This window comes from Bombus terrestris, chromosome 6 (genome assembly GCF_910591885.1).
Source record: "Bombus terrestris chromosome 6, iyBomTerr1.2, whole genome shotgun sequence".
Classification (NCBI taxonomy): Eukaryota; Metazoa; Arthropoda; class Insecta; order Hymenoptera; family Apidae; genus Bombus; species Bombus terrestris.
In genome coordinates, this window is record NC_063274.1 from 436170 (window position 1) to 454858 (window position 18689).

The 18689-nt window shown below is 29.2% G+C and overlaps 4 protein-coding genes across 10 annotated transcripts; 3 read left to right on the forward strand and 1 right to left on the reverse strand.

The window, feature by feature from the left end:
- The first annotated feature begins 124 nt into the window (after positions 1-124).
- On the forward strand, positions 125-5184 carry LOC100643269 (cGMP-dependent 3',5'-cyclic phosphodiesterase). Of its 3 annotated transcripts, none has more exons than XR_007224374.1 (12): positions 125-266; positions 540-656; positions 1362-1603; positions 1810-1919; positions 2007-2146; positions 2219-2401; positions 2481-2675; positions 2745-2929; positions 3025-3289; positions 3378-3665; positions 3784-3898; positions 4180-4270. XR_007224374.1 is itself a non-coding variant. In XM_012319350.3 (12 exons), exons 1-12 carry the CDS (start codon positions 159-161, stop codon positions 4439-4441), a joined length of 2232 nt encoding a protein of 743 aa, XP_012174740.2. In that variant the 5' UTR covers positions 125-158; the 3' UTR covers positions 4442-5184. The 3 variants fall into 3 exon arrangements, 2 of the variants coding, with proteins under 2 accessions (XP_012174740.2, XP_020723657.2); XM_012319350.3 differs by having other exon boundaries at positions 2219-2405; positions 2494-2675; positions 3753-3898; positions 4180-5184; XM_020867998.2 differs by having other exon boundaries at positions 3753-3898; positions 4180-5184.
- Positions 5185-5671: 487 nt separating this feature from the next.
- LOC100649557 (inner centromere protein) lies at positions 5672-10316 on the forward strand. Its single transcript, XM_003402887.4, has 9 exons — positions 5672-6298; positions 6792-7259; positions 7459-8598; positions 8702-8863; positions 8936-9129; positions 9220-9403; positions 9515-9703; positions 9776-9893; positions 9967-10316. The coding sequence occupies exons 2-9, from the start codon at positions 6801-6803 to the stop codon at positions 10158-10160; spliced, it is 2640 nt and encodes an 879-aa protein (XP_003402935.1). The 5' UTR covers positions 5672-6298; positions 6792-6800; the 3' UTR covers positions 10161-10316.
- Positions 10317-10542: 226 nt separating this feature from the next.
- LOC100649676 (WD repeat-containing protein on Y chromosome) lies at positions 10543-15918 on the reverse strand. Of its 3 annotated transcripts, none has more exons than XM_048406693.1 (18): positions 15782-15918; positions 15614-15707; positions 15319-15423; positions 15037-15228; positions 14833-14944; positions 14628-14764; positions 14358-14552; positions 13870-14077; positions 13579-13784; positions 13242-13442; positions 12914-13158; positions 12527-12784; positions 12337-12423; positions 12006-12268; positions 11603-11843; positions 11213-11387; positions 10749-11125; positions 10543-10656 (listed from the first exon to the last, which is right to left on the reverse strand). In XM_048406693.1, exons 1-18 carry the CDS (start codon positions 15808-15810, stop codon positions 10632-10634), a joined length of 3150 nt encoding a protein of 1049 aa, XP_048262650.1. In that variant the 5' UTR covers positions 15811-15918; the 3' UTR covers positions 10543-10631. The 3 variants fall into 3 exon arrangements, with proteins under 3 accessions (XP_048262650.1, XP_048262651.1, XP_048262652.1); XM_048406694.1 differs by lacking the exon at positions 15782-15918 and having other exon boundaries at positions 10749-10840; positions 10940-11125; positions 15614-15701; XM_048406695.1 differs by lacking the exon at positions 15782-15918 and having other exon boundaries at positions 15319-15460; positions 15614-15703.
- A 376-nt stretch (positions 15919-16294) lies between these two features.
- On the forward strand, positions 16295-18672 carry LOC100649791 (tetratricopeptide repeat protein 8). 3 transcript variants are annotated; one of them, XM_048406698.1, is made up of 8 exons: positions 16295-16530; positions 16585-16588; positions 16658-16801; positions 16889-17021; positions 17098-17242; positions 17338-17762; positions 17833-18004; positions 18125-18672. In XM_048406698.1, exons 1-8 carry the CDS (start codon positions 16432-16434, stop codon positions 18485-18487), a joined length of 1485 nt encoding a protein of 494 aa, XP_048262655.1. In that variant the 5' UTR covers positions 16295-16431; the 3' UTR covers positions 18488-18672. The 3 variants fall into 3 exon arrangements, with proteins under 3 accessions (XP_048262655.1, XP_048262654.1, XP_048262653.1); XM_048406697.1 differs by lacking the exon at positions 16585-16588 and having other exon boundaries at positions 16609-16801; positions 18125-18331; positions 18429-18672; XM_048406696.1 differs by lacking the exon at positions 16585-16588 and having other exon boundaries at positions 16609-16801.
- The last annotated feature ends 17 nt before the right edge of the window (positions 18673-18689 follow it).

The following is an 18689-nucleotide window of genomic DNA, read 5'->3' on the forward strand; positions in this document are numbered from 1 at the left end:
TAATTGCAGAGCTTTTTCAAAAACGATTATTATGTTGTATCGCGAAACATGAAATTTGAAGAAAACACAACTGATACATCGTGATATGATTAAATCATACGATTCGTACTAATTCTGATATTGACAAAAAAAAAAAAAAGCGGTGGAATTAATTAAAAATGAGTTCAATCGACTTCAACATGCCAAACACGGAACAAATTCTTTTGCTTCTAGAAGAACTATGTAGTCTTTCTTATCCCCAAGTACAACAAAAGTTAAATAAATACGTGAGTAATACTGTCATCATTTTTATGTGTACAATTTTTCGCGGCACGCATGCCTCTTCTTAAAAGAGTCGAAATTTCCTATTAATAATAAATTTTGATAATCAAGATATTTTCCTATAAAAATGTTTCTAAAATAAATATAAACGCGAGGTTTATTTCATTTACTACAGTACATTTTTATATAATTGTTTGCTATAATTGAATGATTATAAATTTATTAAAATATTTGTGGTACAAGAAACATTGTTTGAATTATAATTTTCAATATTGTAGATACAAACTGCAACAGATACAAAATTGTCTTTTCTTATACCAATTTTAGTCGAATCAGAGGAGATGGTAATACATGTAATAGGAGAAAAAATTTTAGATAGAGAATTAAGGTTTCCTGTAAGTAAAAGCTAATTTAATAGTATAAGTTGTAATAATAAGATTGTTTACTTTTTCATAGATTAATGTTTATACAATCATAATAAAAAATAAATAATATTTCTAATTTTTCAGATTAATTTTAGGAGCTTTTCTAAATTCTTTTATTTTTTAATATTTGATGTTTGAAATAAAGTTTATATATTTTGAAAGTATCATTGTTTTAAGTTTAATGATTTAATCTTAGTAGTTTCATGAATTGTCCTATATTGCAAATAGAGTGCTTAGCAGTGTCTAATCCTCAAATAGAATTCATAGAAATGTACATAAAAGAAGCCATACAAAACAAATCATTAGTAATAATATTTCAAATGAACTATGCAAAAGTTCTAATTGAGATTACTATTTACATGATTTTATGAAGCTCACACACACACATTTCACTTTTTATTTGGAAATCAAATCACATAAATCTTCTTTCAACAAAATAATGCAATTAATTCATTGCAAAGTATGTTAAATATATTCAAGTAATAGAATTTAAAATAAATTTATGTTAATTAATAAAAATTAAGATATAATGCATATGAAAATTATAACCATTTTTTTACTAGATTGAAAAATTTTAATAATCAAGATATTTGATTGTATATGTCAATAACTAATAGTTGATGAAAGTAATTCATATTTTATTATGTATATAATTTTAAATATAATCTTTCTTAGGTATCAAATAATGTTTTACGTAAAGCTATACAAAACAGAAAGCCAACTACTACGGATATAACAATGCTTGATGAAGAATTACTACATCATCTTCAACCAATATGTCCAGCATCAAATTCATTTCTAACAATTCCTATACAACATCCTAAGCAGAACCATATAGCGTTGCTAGTTTCTTTGATTGATAGTGATACAAAAAATGAAACTACATGTAAATGTGCAATAGTACAAGAATGTTTTAAGTAATTATCTTCTTTATTATACGAAATACTAATTATCTTAGAAAGCATATTGTATACATATTGTATACATATATACATATATTATTGTGTTTGCATATTGCAAACATATTGTATACATATATTATTGCATTTTTATAAGTCATGAAAATTATATCAAACTAAAAATATTTTTTTCAACGTATTTAGATATCTTTTCTTTAATGTAGATTTTGCCTAAGATTTCTTCTAAATTCATTTAAGTGTTATGAGGAAACTCGATTGAAACACCAGTGTCAAAAGTTGCTTGCCGTTTCTAGGAAACTTTTCACACATTTAGGTAATATTATCATTAGTAATAGTATCATTAAAATAAGTAATACTTTAAAAACCATACATTTATTACATCTTACATATTAATAAATAGGAGATTTCTCTGATCTATTGAGAGAAATAATGGCTGAAGCCAGGAACTTGACAAATGCAGAACGCTGTTCGTTATTCTTATTAGATCCTGATCAACAGGATCTAGTTGCTAAAGTGTTTGACGGTATTGCTATGAAAGAAGTGAGTTTAAAGTTCAAACTGAAACATTACGTCTCATAAGTAAAATTTAAAAATAAACATAATTATTTTTAGTCTGTAAAAGAAATGAGAATACCAATAGGACAAGGCATAGCAGGTCATGTTGCAACTACTGGAAAAGTGCTTAATATTAGAAATGCATATGAACATCCTCTTTTTTATCGTGGTGTAGATGAAGTAACAGGCTTTAGAACTAGAAATATTTTATGTTTTCCAATTAGAGATGAAAGTGGAATTGTAGGTAAATAAAAATTGTATTATAAATTTTATTATATAGAAGCATAAAAACTAAAATTTTCATTTCTTAAACTAAAAGATTGTGATTATAGGAGTCGCACAGCTTTGTAATAAAAAAGATGGATTATACTTTGATGTCTTTGATGAAGAAGTTGCAACAGCATTTAGTATCTATTGTGGTATTTCTATAATGCATAGTATTGTTTATAAAAAAATGCAAGATGCTCAAGCACGAAATAAACTTAGTAACGAAATAATGATGTACCACATGAAGGTAAGTCTATGTTAAAATATATAGAGCTTTTTATCAATTCTTATTTCCAATAAAACATCACGCATGCAGGTGGAAGAAGACGTTGTTCAAGAGATATTGGGTTGTAAGGACGAACATAATATAAAAGATTTTAATAAATTTGAATTTAGTCCTAGAGGTGTACCTTACAAACATATGCCTTGTTACACAATTAAAATGTTTAATGATTTAGGTCTTATTAATTATTGGAAATTGAAATTATCAACTTTAACGAGGTAATAAAACTATCAAGTTTTATGTTCTCTTATGCAACTTTTAACATAAGATTAATATTACAGAAATAGAATATTAATTCATACAAATGTTACAGATTCATATTATATGTAAAGAAAGGATACAGAGATGCACCGTATCATAACTGGATACATGCATTTTCTGTGGCACATTTTGGATACTTATTAATACAAAACTTAAATCTTATTAATGAGAATTATATGACACATTTGGAAGCTTTAGTTTTTCTAGTATCATGTTTATGTCATGATATAGATCATAGAGGAACAAATAATGCATTTCAAACTAAACGCTCTACGGTTCTGGCTAGTCTTTATAGTTCTGAAGGTTCTGTAATGGAGGTAAATTACCTTTAAGAACAAAACTGTTATAACAAGAATTGAACATAAATGTGATAATAATATAACTTATCATTCTCCCATTTAACAGAGACATCATTTTGCGCAGACCATGTGCATTTTAAATAAAGAAGGGTGCAATATATTTGAAAATGTTAATAGTGAAGAGTATAGTGAAGCATTAGATCTACTGAAAAATAATATACTTGCAACTGACTTAGCATGCCACTTTCGAACGGTAGGAAAACAGGAAGAGATGGTTAGAAGTAAATTTGACCAAAATGACTTTGAACGAAAGAGATTATTTCTTAATATGCTTATGACATGTTGTGATCTTAGTGATCAGACTAAGCAGTGGAAAGTTTCTAAAAAAACTGCAGTAAGTAGAGGTCTAAGTTTAAATAAATTTCGAAGACAATAATATATTTAAGAGCTTATGTGCTTTTTTTCTTTGACTTTGCGTTAGGAACAAATTTATGATGAATTTTTTTCACAAGGAGATTTAGAAAAAAGTATGGGTAGTTCCCCCATAGAGATGATGGACAGGGAACGAGCATCTATACCAGACCTACAAGTTCAATTCATTACAAATATAGTACTTCCACTTTTTATGTAAGTATATTTTAAAAGGAACTGTCTTTGTACAATATATGTATATACTTTTATTTTTAATATACATTCAAAGTCAAAAAATCGGATTTAAGATCTATTTTTCATAACGAGCATAATTAAAAGGAAGAATAATACTTTTATAAGAGATAAGATTTTCTTAATTGAAAAAGACAGTGATGTTTCGTGAAGACAGTAGAATATAGATTATAGGTTATAAACCTTTCTCTTTATTTAGTTAATTTTAGTCTTCCATATGATTTTTTTATTATTTTGTCTCTTAGTAATCTTTCTACATTATTTCCAATGGTACAACCACTTGTTGACGTGCTGAAAGAAAATCGAGCTTTATGGGAAGTGTCTAAAAGCATATTTCAAAAATATATGAAAGCTGGAACAAAAGGTATTGCCATCCTATTGGATCCTACTTTTGAGGAAGAAGTATTACAACTTTATGCTCAAAGTAATACAGGTTTCTCAAGAAATTCTACTATCAAATTAGAATTAAATGAAACAACAAATAATGGTAGGTATACAATAAAATAAATACACAATATTTTTACCATGAATATAAAAGTTTCTAAAATATATAAATCATAAGATTTTTTAAATTCAAAAGCAATAGAAAAGGCCTATTAATCACTAGATATACAAAAAAATTAAAAAAATGTATTTATTACAAGAACGCAGGCGTTCTAAAACTGTTTATTATAAATTTGATGTACAATGAAATGTTATATTTATTATAGAGTATGTATATGTATGTACATAAGTATGTTATAAATTATAAATATTTTATTCCTTAAAATCGTGTTCCTTAAATATGTATTTAGTATTTAACATTTTTTTGTGATATATTACTTATTGTTATTAAATATATGAAAATATGAACATTATATATAGTTTATAACATACATTAGTTTGTAAGAAGAATTTGTGCAATTTAAAAAATCATATATTTTATATAACTGTAATATAATAATCTCTCAAAATGTAAATGTTTTTATTAATAATAGTTCATGAATTGAGCTGTACATTTAGTTTACATGTTTAAATTTGTATTTTCCATTTTACCATCTCTATTTTTTTCAATATTTAAAGTTATATAATGTACAAATTGCACCAATTCTTTTTAACATATTAAATTATAAATTGAAGTTCCACAAAACTTTAGAAACATTAACTTAACAGACTTTTACAGTGGCTTGTAGACTTATATTATAAACAATAATAATGTAAATTATACAAATATTAATTCATAATAACAATAAAATTTTAAATTTTACATATTAAAGGAATTGCTATTTTTTCCAAAAGTTTACCTTTTAGTTTACCTTTTTTCATAAGCACAATTAAAAGAAATGTACGCGTTTCTATAAGAAAGTTTCAGTGAAGCTTTTATTCATATATGGAAACATTATTATAATATGATTTACAAAAACACATGCTTTGATGTGATAATGAATAATGAAATTGACAAAATGATTTAGATATGGAATTTAGTCAGCCTCATTAATAATAAATAAAACTTTCTAAAAAAAATTCATTAAACGTATTATTATCATACAACTTCATTACCGATTTTAAAACATATTATATAGTTTCTAGTAATCAAATTGTAAATATAGTAAACAAATAATTGTGTTAAGTTATGGTAACCGTTTATTTATAGTGGTCGGGGGTGTGTCGGAAAATTCAAATTCGTCTTTGTTCGACGGTTACACGTAGCGGCGACATTGTTTTGCCCGGAATTTATTTATTATTACATTACGTGTATCCTAACGATATTAATACTCCGAGGCAAAACAACATGATTTGAATTGCCCTCAAGCGGCTCAAGTGCCGCTACAAGGTTTTTTCTCCAATAGAATCACACTGTTTTCATAGTTTTCAAACACGTCTCCATCGCGTATAAGTAGCGTTTGCTTAGAATAACGTCGTTTCTGTATCTCACAATCCTACTAAGTCTGTAAGTTGATTTTGCGAGAAACGTTTTTCTGTAGTTGGTACACCATTGTATAAATATCTCAATACCTGATCGTGATTTTTACAACCGCGGACACTAACAGAAAATTATTTTACGTGAAGATACAATTATAGAAATTGATAATTATTCGACTAATCAAATTACGTCGGATGAGATTTAAATTCTAGAGAAAAATGGTGCGCCCGGGAGAATAGATGGCGCCAAACGCAATGATTCAAATTAAACTGAAAAGTCGTTATGTACTTTCGAGGGGCAAAACTTCTACAATCCCGCTTGTGACACGAAATGGAGATCGTCGTTTCCCTTCGTTTAACGCATTTTGCCATTGAAAAAAGACACTAATTTCTGTGACTTGTTTTATCTCTGTTATAAAAGTTTATATATACAATTTTGTAGTTTTTATGCAAACGTAAACGGTAAGTAAATATTAATAAATATTATAATAATTAATACTATATAATAATATTAATAAATACTTCGCTATTTATTTATTTTATTTCCGTTAAAGTATATTGTATTTTTCATTACAGTACTTTCATTTTTATTTAGTGTAATAATAAACATATACGTTAATATTCATTGACATTAGTGTAATTGTAAGCTTCACTGTAAATTTAATAAAACTGATAAGAACGGAATTGTTAAAAGGGTATATATGTGTAGTTAAACTATACTAAACGGTACTTCATTATTTTATTATTGTTTCATATAAATATACATATTTATTTATTTTTTTTTTTTAAATAATTTACGTATGCTTCTAAGTTAATTGCTTAAGTTAACGCAATGTGTTTGTATTAATTGTTATATATGTCATAATTTCAACCATAATATTAAATTATGTTATGTGTTATTAAACAAGTATAGTTTAATGTATATATTAAATACTTATAAAGAATTTATTTGTAGATTTTAAATATGGGTACTAGATCAAAGGATCGGATCAAAGCAATGATTACCAAAGATATATTGAATATACATAATTATTGCTTGGATGTTAAACAATCTATCAACGACAATCTTGAAGATACTTTAAATTATTTACGTGGTTTAATTGCTCAAATACCACAATCAGCCTCTGGTCCTTTAATTACAAAGACGCCGAAAGTTTTGAAGAAGAAAGGTATTCAACGTATAGAGACTATCCCAGAAAATGATATTATCAATATTGATAATACAGTATCAGATTCCATTGCAATACATGATAAAACAGAAAATAAAGATATAAAAACTGGGGATGTGGTAGAGACAACAATTGGCCGAACAAAAAGGGAGGCTTCAAGGAAGGCTGCAACTAATATTAAAAAGCAGCAGTCAATGTCACTTGCTGCAAAATTAAGAAGGCCGTTAACTCTTGACGATGACAGTAATATAAATGTTTGTATCATATTACAATGAAATTTAATACTTTTAATCTTACCCCAAATCTTATGTTACTAATCAATAGTAACCTTTATATATAGTACCTAATAATGCTTGATATCGGTTAATTAATATGTTGAAATCTAATTGCTTAATGTATGTACATTGTGTATATATCTGTTATAACGTTGTTAAATGTATTGTAAATTTTTAGAGGAAACGTGAAAGCCGATCTAAAAGAAAGAAAAGTGCTAGAAGTAGCTCAGATGAAGAAACTACGCAAGGCCCTACAAAATATAGTAAAACAGAACAGAGTGTTTTAAGCGAAACAACTTCACAGAGGATCACAGGTACTTCACAGGATCATCTGTCTATAAAAGAAGATGGATTGCAGCCAGAAAAGATTGAACCATTAAAGTCTTCAATGACAACAAGAAGTAGTAATAGAAAGAGAACTTTTTCACAGAGTGAAAACACGAAGGGTAAAAATTTTAATATCATTGATGATACAGTAATTGCACCAACAGGAAATGATATCGAAGAACCTTCAATGTACGAGGATGCACTTGAGAAACCTACTCCTATTATGAATTCGACGATGAACGTTAATTCTACTTATACGCAGAAGATGATGAACGCTACCGTAATTTTAGAACCTTTATCAGCAATAAAATTAAACGAAACTGTAGTAATTAATAAAAACTTGGCTAGTAGTATAGGAAAAAATAATGAACAGAAAACAGTCGAACCAAAAGCTGAATTTATGTCGCCCAAATTAGCTAAATTTACATCACGGTCGTCAATAGCTTTGGAGGAGAAGATGCAGCAACTAAAAGAAGCGATGACAAACAAAGAGTTCGATGAATTACTCACAGAAGATGAGTCATCCCCCGAAGTGAAGAAGTCTAAAGGAAATGTTAAGAAACAAGAAATTAAAAAACGACAAAAGCGGCAGAACAGATCCATGACATCGAGCGAAGATGAAATACTTAATACTCCAACAAAACCATCTTCGAAGGAAAAGAGTACAATTGCAGGATTAAAGGAAATAAGAAACACGTATAAATCGAATGCTCTGTTCAGTCCATATGCCAAGGAATCTGTGAAAAAAAGAGTCGAGGCATTTGAACAGGCAGGCATGAACACTCCAAAGCTTGCTGTTCATATTGATGCACCAACTAGAGTAACCAGAACAAAAACACGTGCTACTAGAGCTGCTGCACAAACAGAAGCTTCAGGAAATGCGAATATTACAGAGAAAGCGGTTGTTCAAAAATTAGCACGAAAGTCGCTTGCAAAAGCCAAAAAAATTTCATTAGCAAAACAGAATAAGGATGCCGATGAATATAAAGAGGTATTTAGAACTAGAATTATTATAAGGGAAATTTGTTAACAAGATATTTGTCAATTTTGTTTATCGATTGCAAATTTAATTATGTTTCCAATCTTATTTTTAGAACAAAGTACAATTAGAACAAAAGGTTAATAAAGTAGTTTCTGTTGAGAAAATGAACTACAAACAGCAACAGAAGACAACCCCATTAAGCAAAATAAGAACTCAGTTGCCAATGTCTGTTAATCGTGTTCCTCATACTCCGGCGAATCAAACTAATATGAATGTAAAATTCATTTCTTCCTATTAGTAGTATCTAATATTGTAAGATTTTTAAACGGTAGTATTTTAATTTTAGCACAATAGGGCTTTAAGTGCAACGCGTACAAATATTATTACATCGATGGAATCTTTAATCCAAGCTCCAAAGTCAGTCAGTAAACGTAATTCACTGGATAAAATGGTAGAGGAAAAGAAAAGAAAATTGAACGACGAGGATGCGAAGAGAAAACGTGAAGAAGCGCTAAGACTTCAAACGGAAGAAAGAAAAAGGTAAAATAGAATTAATCAATATAATTTATTTAATCTTAAATCGGTAGACATATTACTGAGTAATATATGAAAAATATATTTTACATAAAGGAAAAGACAAGAAAAAGAATTAAAAAATAAGTTAGCCAGAGAGGCAAAAGAAAAACAAGATATGGAAAAACGTCAGAAAGCTGAGAAAGAAAGAGAGGAAAAAGCACGTTTAGCACAACAAATGCAAGAAAGACAACGCGAAGAAATGGAGAAGAAACGTTTGGCTCAGTTACAACGTGCTCAGGTATAAAATTGATAATTTAAGAGATAAATGTGTATAGAAATAAGGATACCGAAAAAGATGTTAATTTTTATATAGTATAGAAAATTAAGCTACAGTCGGATTAATTCGCAGGAAAAAGAAGAAAGAAGAAAGCAAGAGGAGCAACAGCGCCTACAACGTTTACAAGAACAAGAAGAAGCGGAGCGGGTATTAGCTGAACAAAGACGTCGAGAACAGGAAGCTGAAAGGCGAAAAGAAGCCGAATTAAGAGCTCAACAACAAGCTGCAGCTGAAGCAATGAGAACTAAGCATCTGATGCTTGTAACATTACAAATAATATCGAAGCATTCTTCTGTTATAAAAGCACAAGTTATTAATTATTCAATATTTTAGATAAAACATGGCTCCAAACAGTGCGGTCCAACCACTTACGTTTTGGACAGTGAACCTGACGACGACGAATCAGACGATGAATCCAAACCAAAGCACACAATTCCATATTGGGCACAATGTAAGTATTGTTTTTATTAAAAAGTTAATAAACATTAGAATGCATAGAGTACTCGAATTTTTATCAATTGTAGCGTACATACGTAAAAGTCAACTTGCCATGCAACGATATATTCCGGAGAGAGCAGTCTATAAATTCTTTGGTAGCAGAAAGTGCACACCAGATCTAACTCAAATGTTTCAAAATATAGATAGGAGTAGATTACAACGAACGTCCAGTGCAATATGGAAGACACCGCCACGTTATTCCATGATGGAAAACGAATAAAAGGCATAATTAGTTAAACCGAATGTTGTTGATTTTATATTGTGACTTAAAGGAAGGATAATTGTCATACCTTGCATGTAATATAGAAATGACGTTACATTGTAATTATCATTAAAATATGTATGTGTTCTTAACATATCAATGAACGTAAGGCTATTTCACTTTTTATATTTTAGAATGATCATAGACATATATTATTTTTATCGTACTAACCAAATTTTACCATTTCTTCTTATTTATATGTATCTTCTTAATTTTACTAAGTAAAGCACGACTTTTTAATGAGAAATAAATTTTATTAGATTTGAATTATTATCACTATTGTGTATAACGTTACTGGTCCCTTTCTTTCTCTTTTCAAGAAAAATTTATTACAATGCAATATTAACGAGATATTACCTTTTATTTTGGTGAAATATTTCAAAATGTATATATAGTTTGCACCTACATTCTTTTGCGGATGCAGTGATCTTATAATTGCGAATGCGTTCTTTTACTAAAAGATTATAACAAGTAACGTTAGTAATATATATTTAATTTTATATAAATTATTACCAATAGTGATTAATAATAATTAAGCCAAATTACGTTAATTCTTTTTGTTCATGTAGAAGTGCTGGTAATTTTGGTGTCTGTATGATTTCCAAAGGCCTTAATTTCAAATGCGTGTATATAGGTATCTGTAACGTTATTCTCATTGAGTTATGTGTATTGCTTAAAATATTTTGACGAATTGCTGTTGCGATAAACAAAATGGCATTAAATGTAAAAGTATTTACATATGGTAAAGAGGTGTCTAAAACTGGGTAATCCGCAAAGATCATTAAGACTGATTTATCCATCACAGCGATAGTAAGTCTTCTACCATCGATCATAGTGTGTTCAGGTCTCGAAATTTCTTTTAAAGCTTTTAATTCGTCACTTTTAAAGTCTGATTCTACTTGTCTCACACCTCCTTCAAGAATCTTTCCATGTTTGCATAACAGTGCAACTTAATAATCAAACTTTCTTCCCAATCTGATAAATAATTTATTATATGAGAAATTAATTACTTTTAGTGTAGTAGAACTAGCGACTCTTTTAATATCTGCTGGATATTTGTAATCTTTAAAATATTGGTATGTTGGGATCGTTGGTAAAATTGGTAACCAAGGCTTGAAAGTTCCGAAGGTTGAAATATAACGGCCACCAAGTGTCCATAAGCGTACAGAATGGTCTGTACTACCACTTAACATCAACAGAAAGAATAGCATAGATTGTATGAAATGTATTAGAAAAATAATTGTTTCAGAGAAAATGATTAAAAAGAGAATATGTAAATTCAAAAGTAATTAATAGCAAATAGTAATTAATAGTCATTACGTTATATATATATATATATATAGATATAAAATTAAGTTAAAAGTTCATAAAATAATAAGCACTAGATTAATATTTATTACCTAATGACAATACGTGCATCTGGGATTATCTGGACGGACGTAATAGATTTTAAATGTCCACGCACAGATGAAAGTAGAAGTGGTAAAGGTTGATCCTTTACAGCTCTCTCTGCCCTACCAATAACTTTCTTTCTCCATAGAAATGGAAATTCCAACCGTAAAACGGGCATAGATATCTTAGGAGGATTTGGCAACAAATAATTCGCGAGATACCAAACTTTAATGTATCCAGCATTGTGTCCTAAATTTTTTTAAATGGACTTACTCTCCAATCATATTTTCTGGCTTTATCTTTCCTTTCATATTAAATATTTTGTCGCAATGAAGTATCACGTTACATACAAAAATTAATCTTATAATAAATAAATAATGTTGTAGAAATTAAATGCACTCCTTCCTTTACCTGTTACAAGAAAATGATTTTTAGGATCAGTTGCTAATGATAATGCACAATCACGTATAGAATGAATAACTGAGAAAGCTTGTAGAAATCCACCAGCAGGGTGATGAGTCCACACTTGTACATATCCTGAGTCAAGAGAAACTAACAATGTTCCAACATCAGGCCTAACCGGCCGAGCATTTAAAAATATCATAGCTCGAACAGCAACAATTCGTGTAATATTCAACGCGGATTCTTGATGTTCACAAGCCGTGGAATATTGACTATAAACATTTATCATCATGATTCAGATATGTTTTAGAAAAAGTACAATTGCAATACCATGGAATACCTCTGTTTCGAAATGAATTCTTTCGTAACTTGTTCAGGTTTTTTTATTTTGTACGTTATTTCATCTTTGTGGTATCTTATCCTAAATCTATGTAACACTGATTAGTTAACATTGTTTATTACAGCATGTTATTTCTAGAAGTGTAATTTTTATATTATTTTAACATTTCTTATATTATTCTAGATCTTACCTTGACATTGGTTCGTTAACTTTATATTTTCGATACGGTTGACCTGTTTCTAATCTCCAAAGTATTATTTCTCCATTAAAAGTTGCCGTGGCCAATACCTGAGGATACCACATGGCCGAACAAAGAATATCATCGGTGTGTATTGTTCCCCAATTCTTTTTATATACATATGCGTCAGAAGTTGCAAATTCTACGACTTGACGATTCCAACTACTACATAAGATTCGATTTTCCAGCCAAACTAAACTGGTTATTTCACTGTACGTAATCAAACGGATTTATAAGAAATATATTTGCGAATATTATCAATAGAATTTGACAATTATTAGAAATGTTGTTTTTAATCTTGATGTGTAATAGAAGATAACAAAATAGGTAAGTACGTACCACTGAGTTTCAAGAGCCATGTTCCGCAAACAAGTACCAGTATTGAAATTCCAAACTTTCAATGTACCATCACGAGCACCTGTTACTAGTAATTGTTCAGATTCATCGAAACAAGCAGCAGTAATTTCAATGTCATGAAATTGACCATATAGGAATCTACTGTGTGCATGAGTTACTAAGAATAAACGATTTCCAAGCCATGGATCCCAAATTATTATACAAGAATCTAATCCAGTCGTAACTACCTAAGTTTTTAAATGATTTTGTAGAATATTTTAATTTCTGTAGATATAGAATGAATGAAAATTATACACAACGTATAAATTACCACTTTGTAGAGATGGTTATATAAAACGCTGCTGATAGATTTTGTATGTGAAAAACCATCAGATATTTCTTTGTTGACCTCAGGATCGCAAAGAATCACTGCGATCATTGAGCTAGCAATGATCATTTTACGATTCAATGTATTGTACACCACAGTCATTGATGTATGTTCGCCCAATTCGCTGGGAAGACCATTGTACGTCTGTATAAAATAACTCGACTTAAATTTTAATTGTACATAAATTTTATATTGTTATTTAATTAATGCTTTTTTATTTCTTTAGGCGAAATATTAATTGAGAAAAGTATCATTTGACGAAATATCTTATTATTAAAACCTGAATACAAGATTGAGTTAATACATCCCACACTTTGATACATCTATCTTTTGAAAGAGAGTACACGCGTTTACCAGCATCTTGTACAACTAAGGCACAAATAGGTGCACGATGACCTTGGAAAGTACTATTTGCTCTTCTAGTCACAAAAGGATTCCAAACCCGAACTATGCAATCTGGTCCACCGGTTATTAATAACTGACCCTCTAAGTAGATATATTTTTAAAAAGTACGATGTACTTACAACATACATATATGTCAATAAGCGAGGGAAAGTTTATGATAAAATACCTTCGCAAAAGGTGAAGCAAGATATTCCCATGTTAACTTTGAATTTGTATTGAATCCTTGCTCCTGTAAGATCACTAAATAATAAAGAACAATTACAACATCTACTGCTGGACATGAAAGCTCTTAAACTTCCATAATAGGCTACTTGTTTCACCCAATCTGTATGTACATTCTTAAATTCTACAATTTTCAATCCTTTCAGTTCACCCTATAATGTATGTTACAACGTATTAAAACATATTTATGTAGGAAACACAAGTTTATATAGGATATTGCAGAACCAGCGATACATCTATCTGTCCTAGGACATCTTTTACATGTATATCACGTATGAGAACTCAAAGACGTATGACCGAGAATTTCTTTCGAAATCCCCAAAATATTTGACGATATCGATTATCGAGTAGACTGTGACTTTTTGTGAGTTTTGGTTCTTGCGCATACTTAACATATGCGATGATACAAGTTTCTGAAGATGAATTATTTACCTTGAGAACAGATTCATAGCGAATAAATAAACTATCACGTTGAGGTTCTTGTTTAAATGGTCCTCTCTCTATTGGACTAAAAGTCATGACTTTGACAGATCCACTCATATCTCCAAGTACAATATACGAGTCCTCTTTGATATTTTTACTGAAATAATAATCCATACAAATGACTGCATACTCCAAGCCTGATATCTAATCGTACAAGGTTTTAATATCGAAGAGTTCATTTAAAGAAAAACTACTGTTTATTTAAAAGATATAACTAACCATTATTCGAAGATCAAACTTCTTTGCCGCTGTATCGTAAAATCTTAAATCGCACTCTGTAGAACTTGTGCATACTATTTGTATATCGGGCATTACTATCATATCGGTTATTAAAGTGTGTTGAACTTTTAAACACGCTGCAAAGATGGAAGTTTCGGAAACAAATGCATATACATAAAACAATGTAGGATATAACATTACTAACGATTTACAGATTGCGCGCTCCGTTCGTATTCTAAATCTAAAGACCAGTAATTTATGATTCCCTCTTTAGTCACAGTTAAATAAAATCCTCTATGAAAGCTTGTAGTTCTATCCTATGGATATACACATAAAAATTACAAGTAATAATATGTATACCATCGTCAAATAAATATATTTATTAAAAGATATATGATATATCACGTACGGGCAAGACTTCAGGATAAAACATGATTTTGTGTATAGCTGTACGGTGATGCGATTTCAAAAGTTGAGGGATATCAGTTATTGGAAGTCTCAATATTTGCCATTGTAATGTGGTATCTTTTCTCTGAAATTCTACTAATAAATACGAGATAAATTCATTCCAAGTAATATTTCCATCTCTCTTTAAGTTCATCTAAAATTAATGAATGGAAACATAGAAATTATATGTATAGAATTAAAGGATACGTAATAATTAATTGAAGTAGTAAGTCTACGTTGTTACCTTTTTAAACAGAATTTTGAATTCATTATGTGGCATTTGAATGTGCAATATATTTTCAAACGCATCATACAATTGGCTTATATCCATTTGTTCATTTGGCGAAGCCTATACGTTATATAACTGTTAATTTTTTAATTATATTCTGTTAATAACAGAAAATAAGAATGATTATACTAATTATTCAACTACATGTTAGAGATATCAAATTTGGAAATATTATTCATATTATATTGGTTATATCTTAAACATTAATTTGTTTTGCAATTTTTTAGACAATATTTAAGCTTTAAGGTACCAAAAATACTTCGTGCAGTTGCATCAAGGATTCTTCCGTGCATTGTTCTTCTATACTTTTTGTTTTAAAGAACTCGTCGAAAGCTTGTTGGATGCTAAAATAAGGGAGGCGAACACGTATAATACAACAAGAAATTAATTTTACGAAGTATTTCCGATGCATACTAACCTCGTGTCATTATTATCAAAGTATTCCATTTTTATAATTATAGGTACAATTTATAATATTAATTATAATGTTAATCACAAGTTACACATAATATGAATAAAAATAATATGAAAAAGCAAGTAAATACGTTGTTTTCTTTGTCAAATTTTGACATGTACGAAACAAGCTAAATATATAAGATACTACTTTGTTATTCTTTGTATATAGTAAAACATTTTTGTATATAAAAGATATTTTTTTGTATATCGAAATAATATTCTTTTTATTTCCAGAAGTAACCCTTTTGTTAGTATGAATGAATAGAGCAAATGACATTATTTAAGCGTGTAAAAATTGTTATTGCAAACGTACTTTATGTTAATATGAAGTCAATGAACTAAATTGTTTTTTATAACATTTATCATCGATTCTACGCATTTTTACACAAAGTATAGAAGAAGTATATGCTGCTTTATTCCCTCGTCCATACGCGGGGTTATAAGCAGCATAATCAATATCTTCGTACATGTAAAATTCGTTTATTTCTATCGCATAAGTAGATATTTATAGATTAAATACCGTAGTACGGTTTGCTAAAATATATTACTCCTTTCTCTTAAACCTTAATACAAAATATCGAAAGCGTTTTCTATTAAGCTATTCATTAAATCATGGATTTATTTAAAGCTTTAAATTTATTCAGTCAAGGAAAATATGAAGATTGCGCAACAATATGTACAAATTTATTACAAAAGAATCCTCTTGATCAGGTATAAGTATGTTTAACATACTTATATGTGAAACAACACTATACATCTCTATAGAAACGTATGTATTTTTCATTATAGACTATATGGGTCTTAAAAATGCGTGCCTTAACATTACAAGTATACGTAGATGATATAGAAGGAGAAGAGGAAGGAATTGCTGAAAGTCTATTAGATAATTATACAATATCTTCTATGCCTAGACCAGGAACATCTTTAAAAACTCCTGGTACTTCTTCTGTGGGACAATGTCTTCGGCCCAAAACTCAATCAGGTTTGTCCTTGAGAGCCAAAAATAATTTGAAATAGTAAAATGGAGATAAGTTGTAATTGTAACATAAAAATATGATACGTTTTGTAGGTAGACCACTTACTGGTGTTGTGCGACCAGCTACTCAATCTGCTATGTCTCAGTCGATTGAGCAAACTTTAAGAACACCCAGAACAGCTATGACAGCCAGACCAATTACTGCAATTTCTAGTCGTAGCGTTAGGTACAATTATCACTTACATTGTAATTAAAATTTTCAGCTGTTATACATTCAAGATTAAAATAAATATATTATATAGATTAGGCACAGCATCCATGTTAACAGAGCCGGGAGGACCTTTTATACAATTATCACGATTAAACATTTCCAAATATGCTAGTCAACCAAGTATTGCTAAACCATTATTTGAGTATATATATTATCACGAACATGATGTCAGATATGTGAGTAAACATACATGTGTCAATCAATATTTATTATTAATAAGAATTATTAATGTTCACCATAATTCTATTAACTGCTACAATGCTACACGTAGGCACTAGATTTAGCAGTGCAAGCAACTCAAATTTGTCATTATAAAGATTGGTGGTGGAAAGTACAACTTGGAAAATGTTATTATAGTCTAGGATTAATCAGAGACGCTGAACAACAATTTAAATCAGCATTAAAAGATTCTAAAACTATTGAAGTAATCTTGAGATTAATCAGAGTTTATGTTAGACTTGATCAACCATTAACAGCTTTAGATACATGTAAAAAAGGTCTTGAGTATTTTCCTAATGATGTCAATATTCTTACTGAAATGGGGCGTATATTCGACGGTCTGAATAATATGAGTATGTCGTTAAAATACTATAAATTAATTGCTCAGGAAGATGCTTCTCATACAGAAGCAATAGCAAGTATCGGAATACATCATTTTTATAATGATCAACCGGAATTAGCTTTACGATATTATAGGTAAATACAGTTGTAGATGTAATAAATAGAAATAATTAAAAATATAATTGCGACGTTCTTTTCCGTGTAGACGATTGTTACAAATGGGAGTATATAATGCTGAATTATTTAATAATCTTGGATTATGTTGTTTTTATGCTCAGCAATATGATCATGTTATATCTTGTTTTGAAAGAGCAATTAGTCTTTCTACTGATGAAAATATGGCAGACATATGGTATAACATTTCACACATTGCTCTTGTACGTATATAATTTCTTATAACGTGTAAATTTTTGGATAACAGTTGAAATTATCACTTTGATAAATGTTTGATTTTATATATAGAGTTTAGTACTTAGTACCAATTACTTCAATTTTAGACTGTAGGTGACATAACAATGGCGGAAGAATGTTTAAAATTAGCTATTGTTAGCGACAATAGACATGCTTTAGCATACAATAATTTCGGAGTCATACAAATACGAAATGGAAACATTACAGCGGCGAGAACATATTTTCATGCTGCTGCCAACATTGCTAATTTTATTTATGAGCCTCATTTTAATAGTGCTTATTTAGCTTACAAGGTACTATCCACCATTGTATATTATATTATATTAAGTTTCTATATATATATATATATATATAGAGGGTTATGCTACTATTATTTAAAAAATTTCGTAGGTTGGAGATCTTCAAACAAGTTACATTGCTATACAAAAATCGTTAAGTGTATATCCTAATCATTCTGATAGCAGAACTCTTCTAAACAAATTAGAGAGGTATTTCTCGCACGTGTGAATAGAAAAATATACAGTTTATTTATATCACGTAAAATGTATTATTTTATTAATGTTTGATTCTAGTCTTACAACTAATATTACCTATCTAATATGTATATGTAAAAAATACAAATCATATAATATGATACTGTGTGTTCATTTC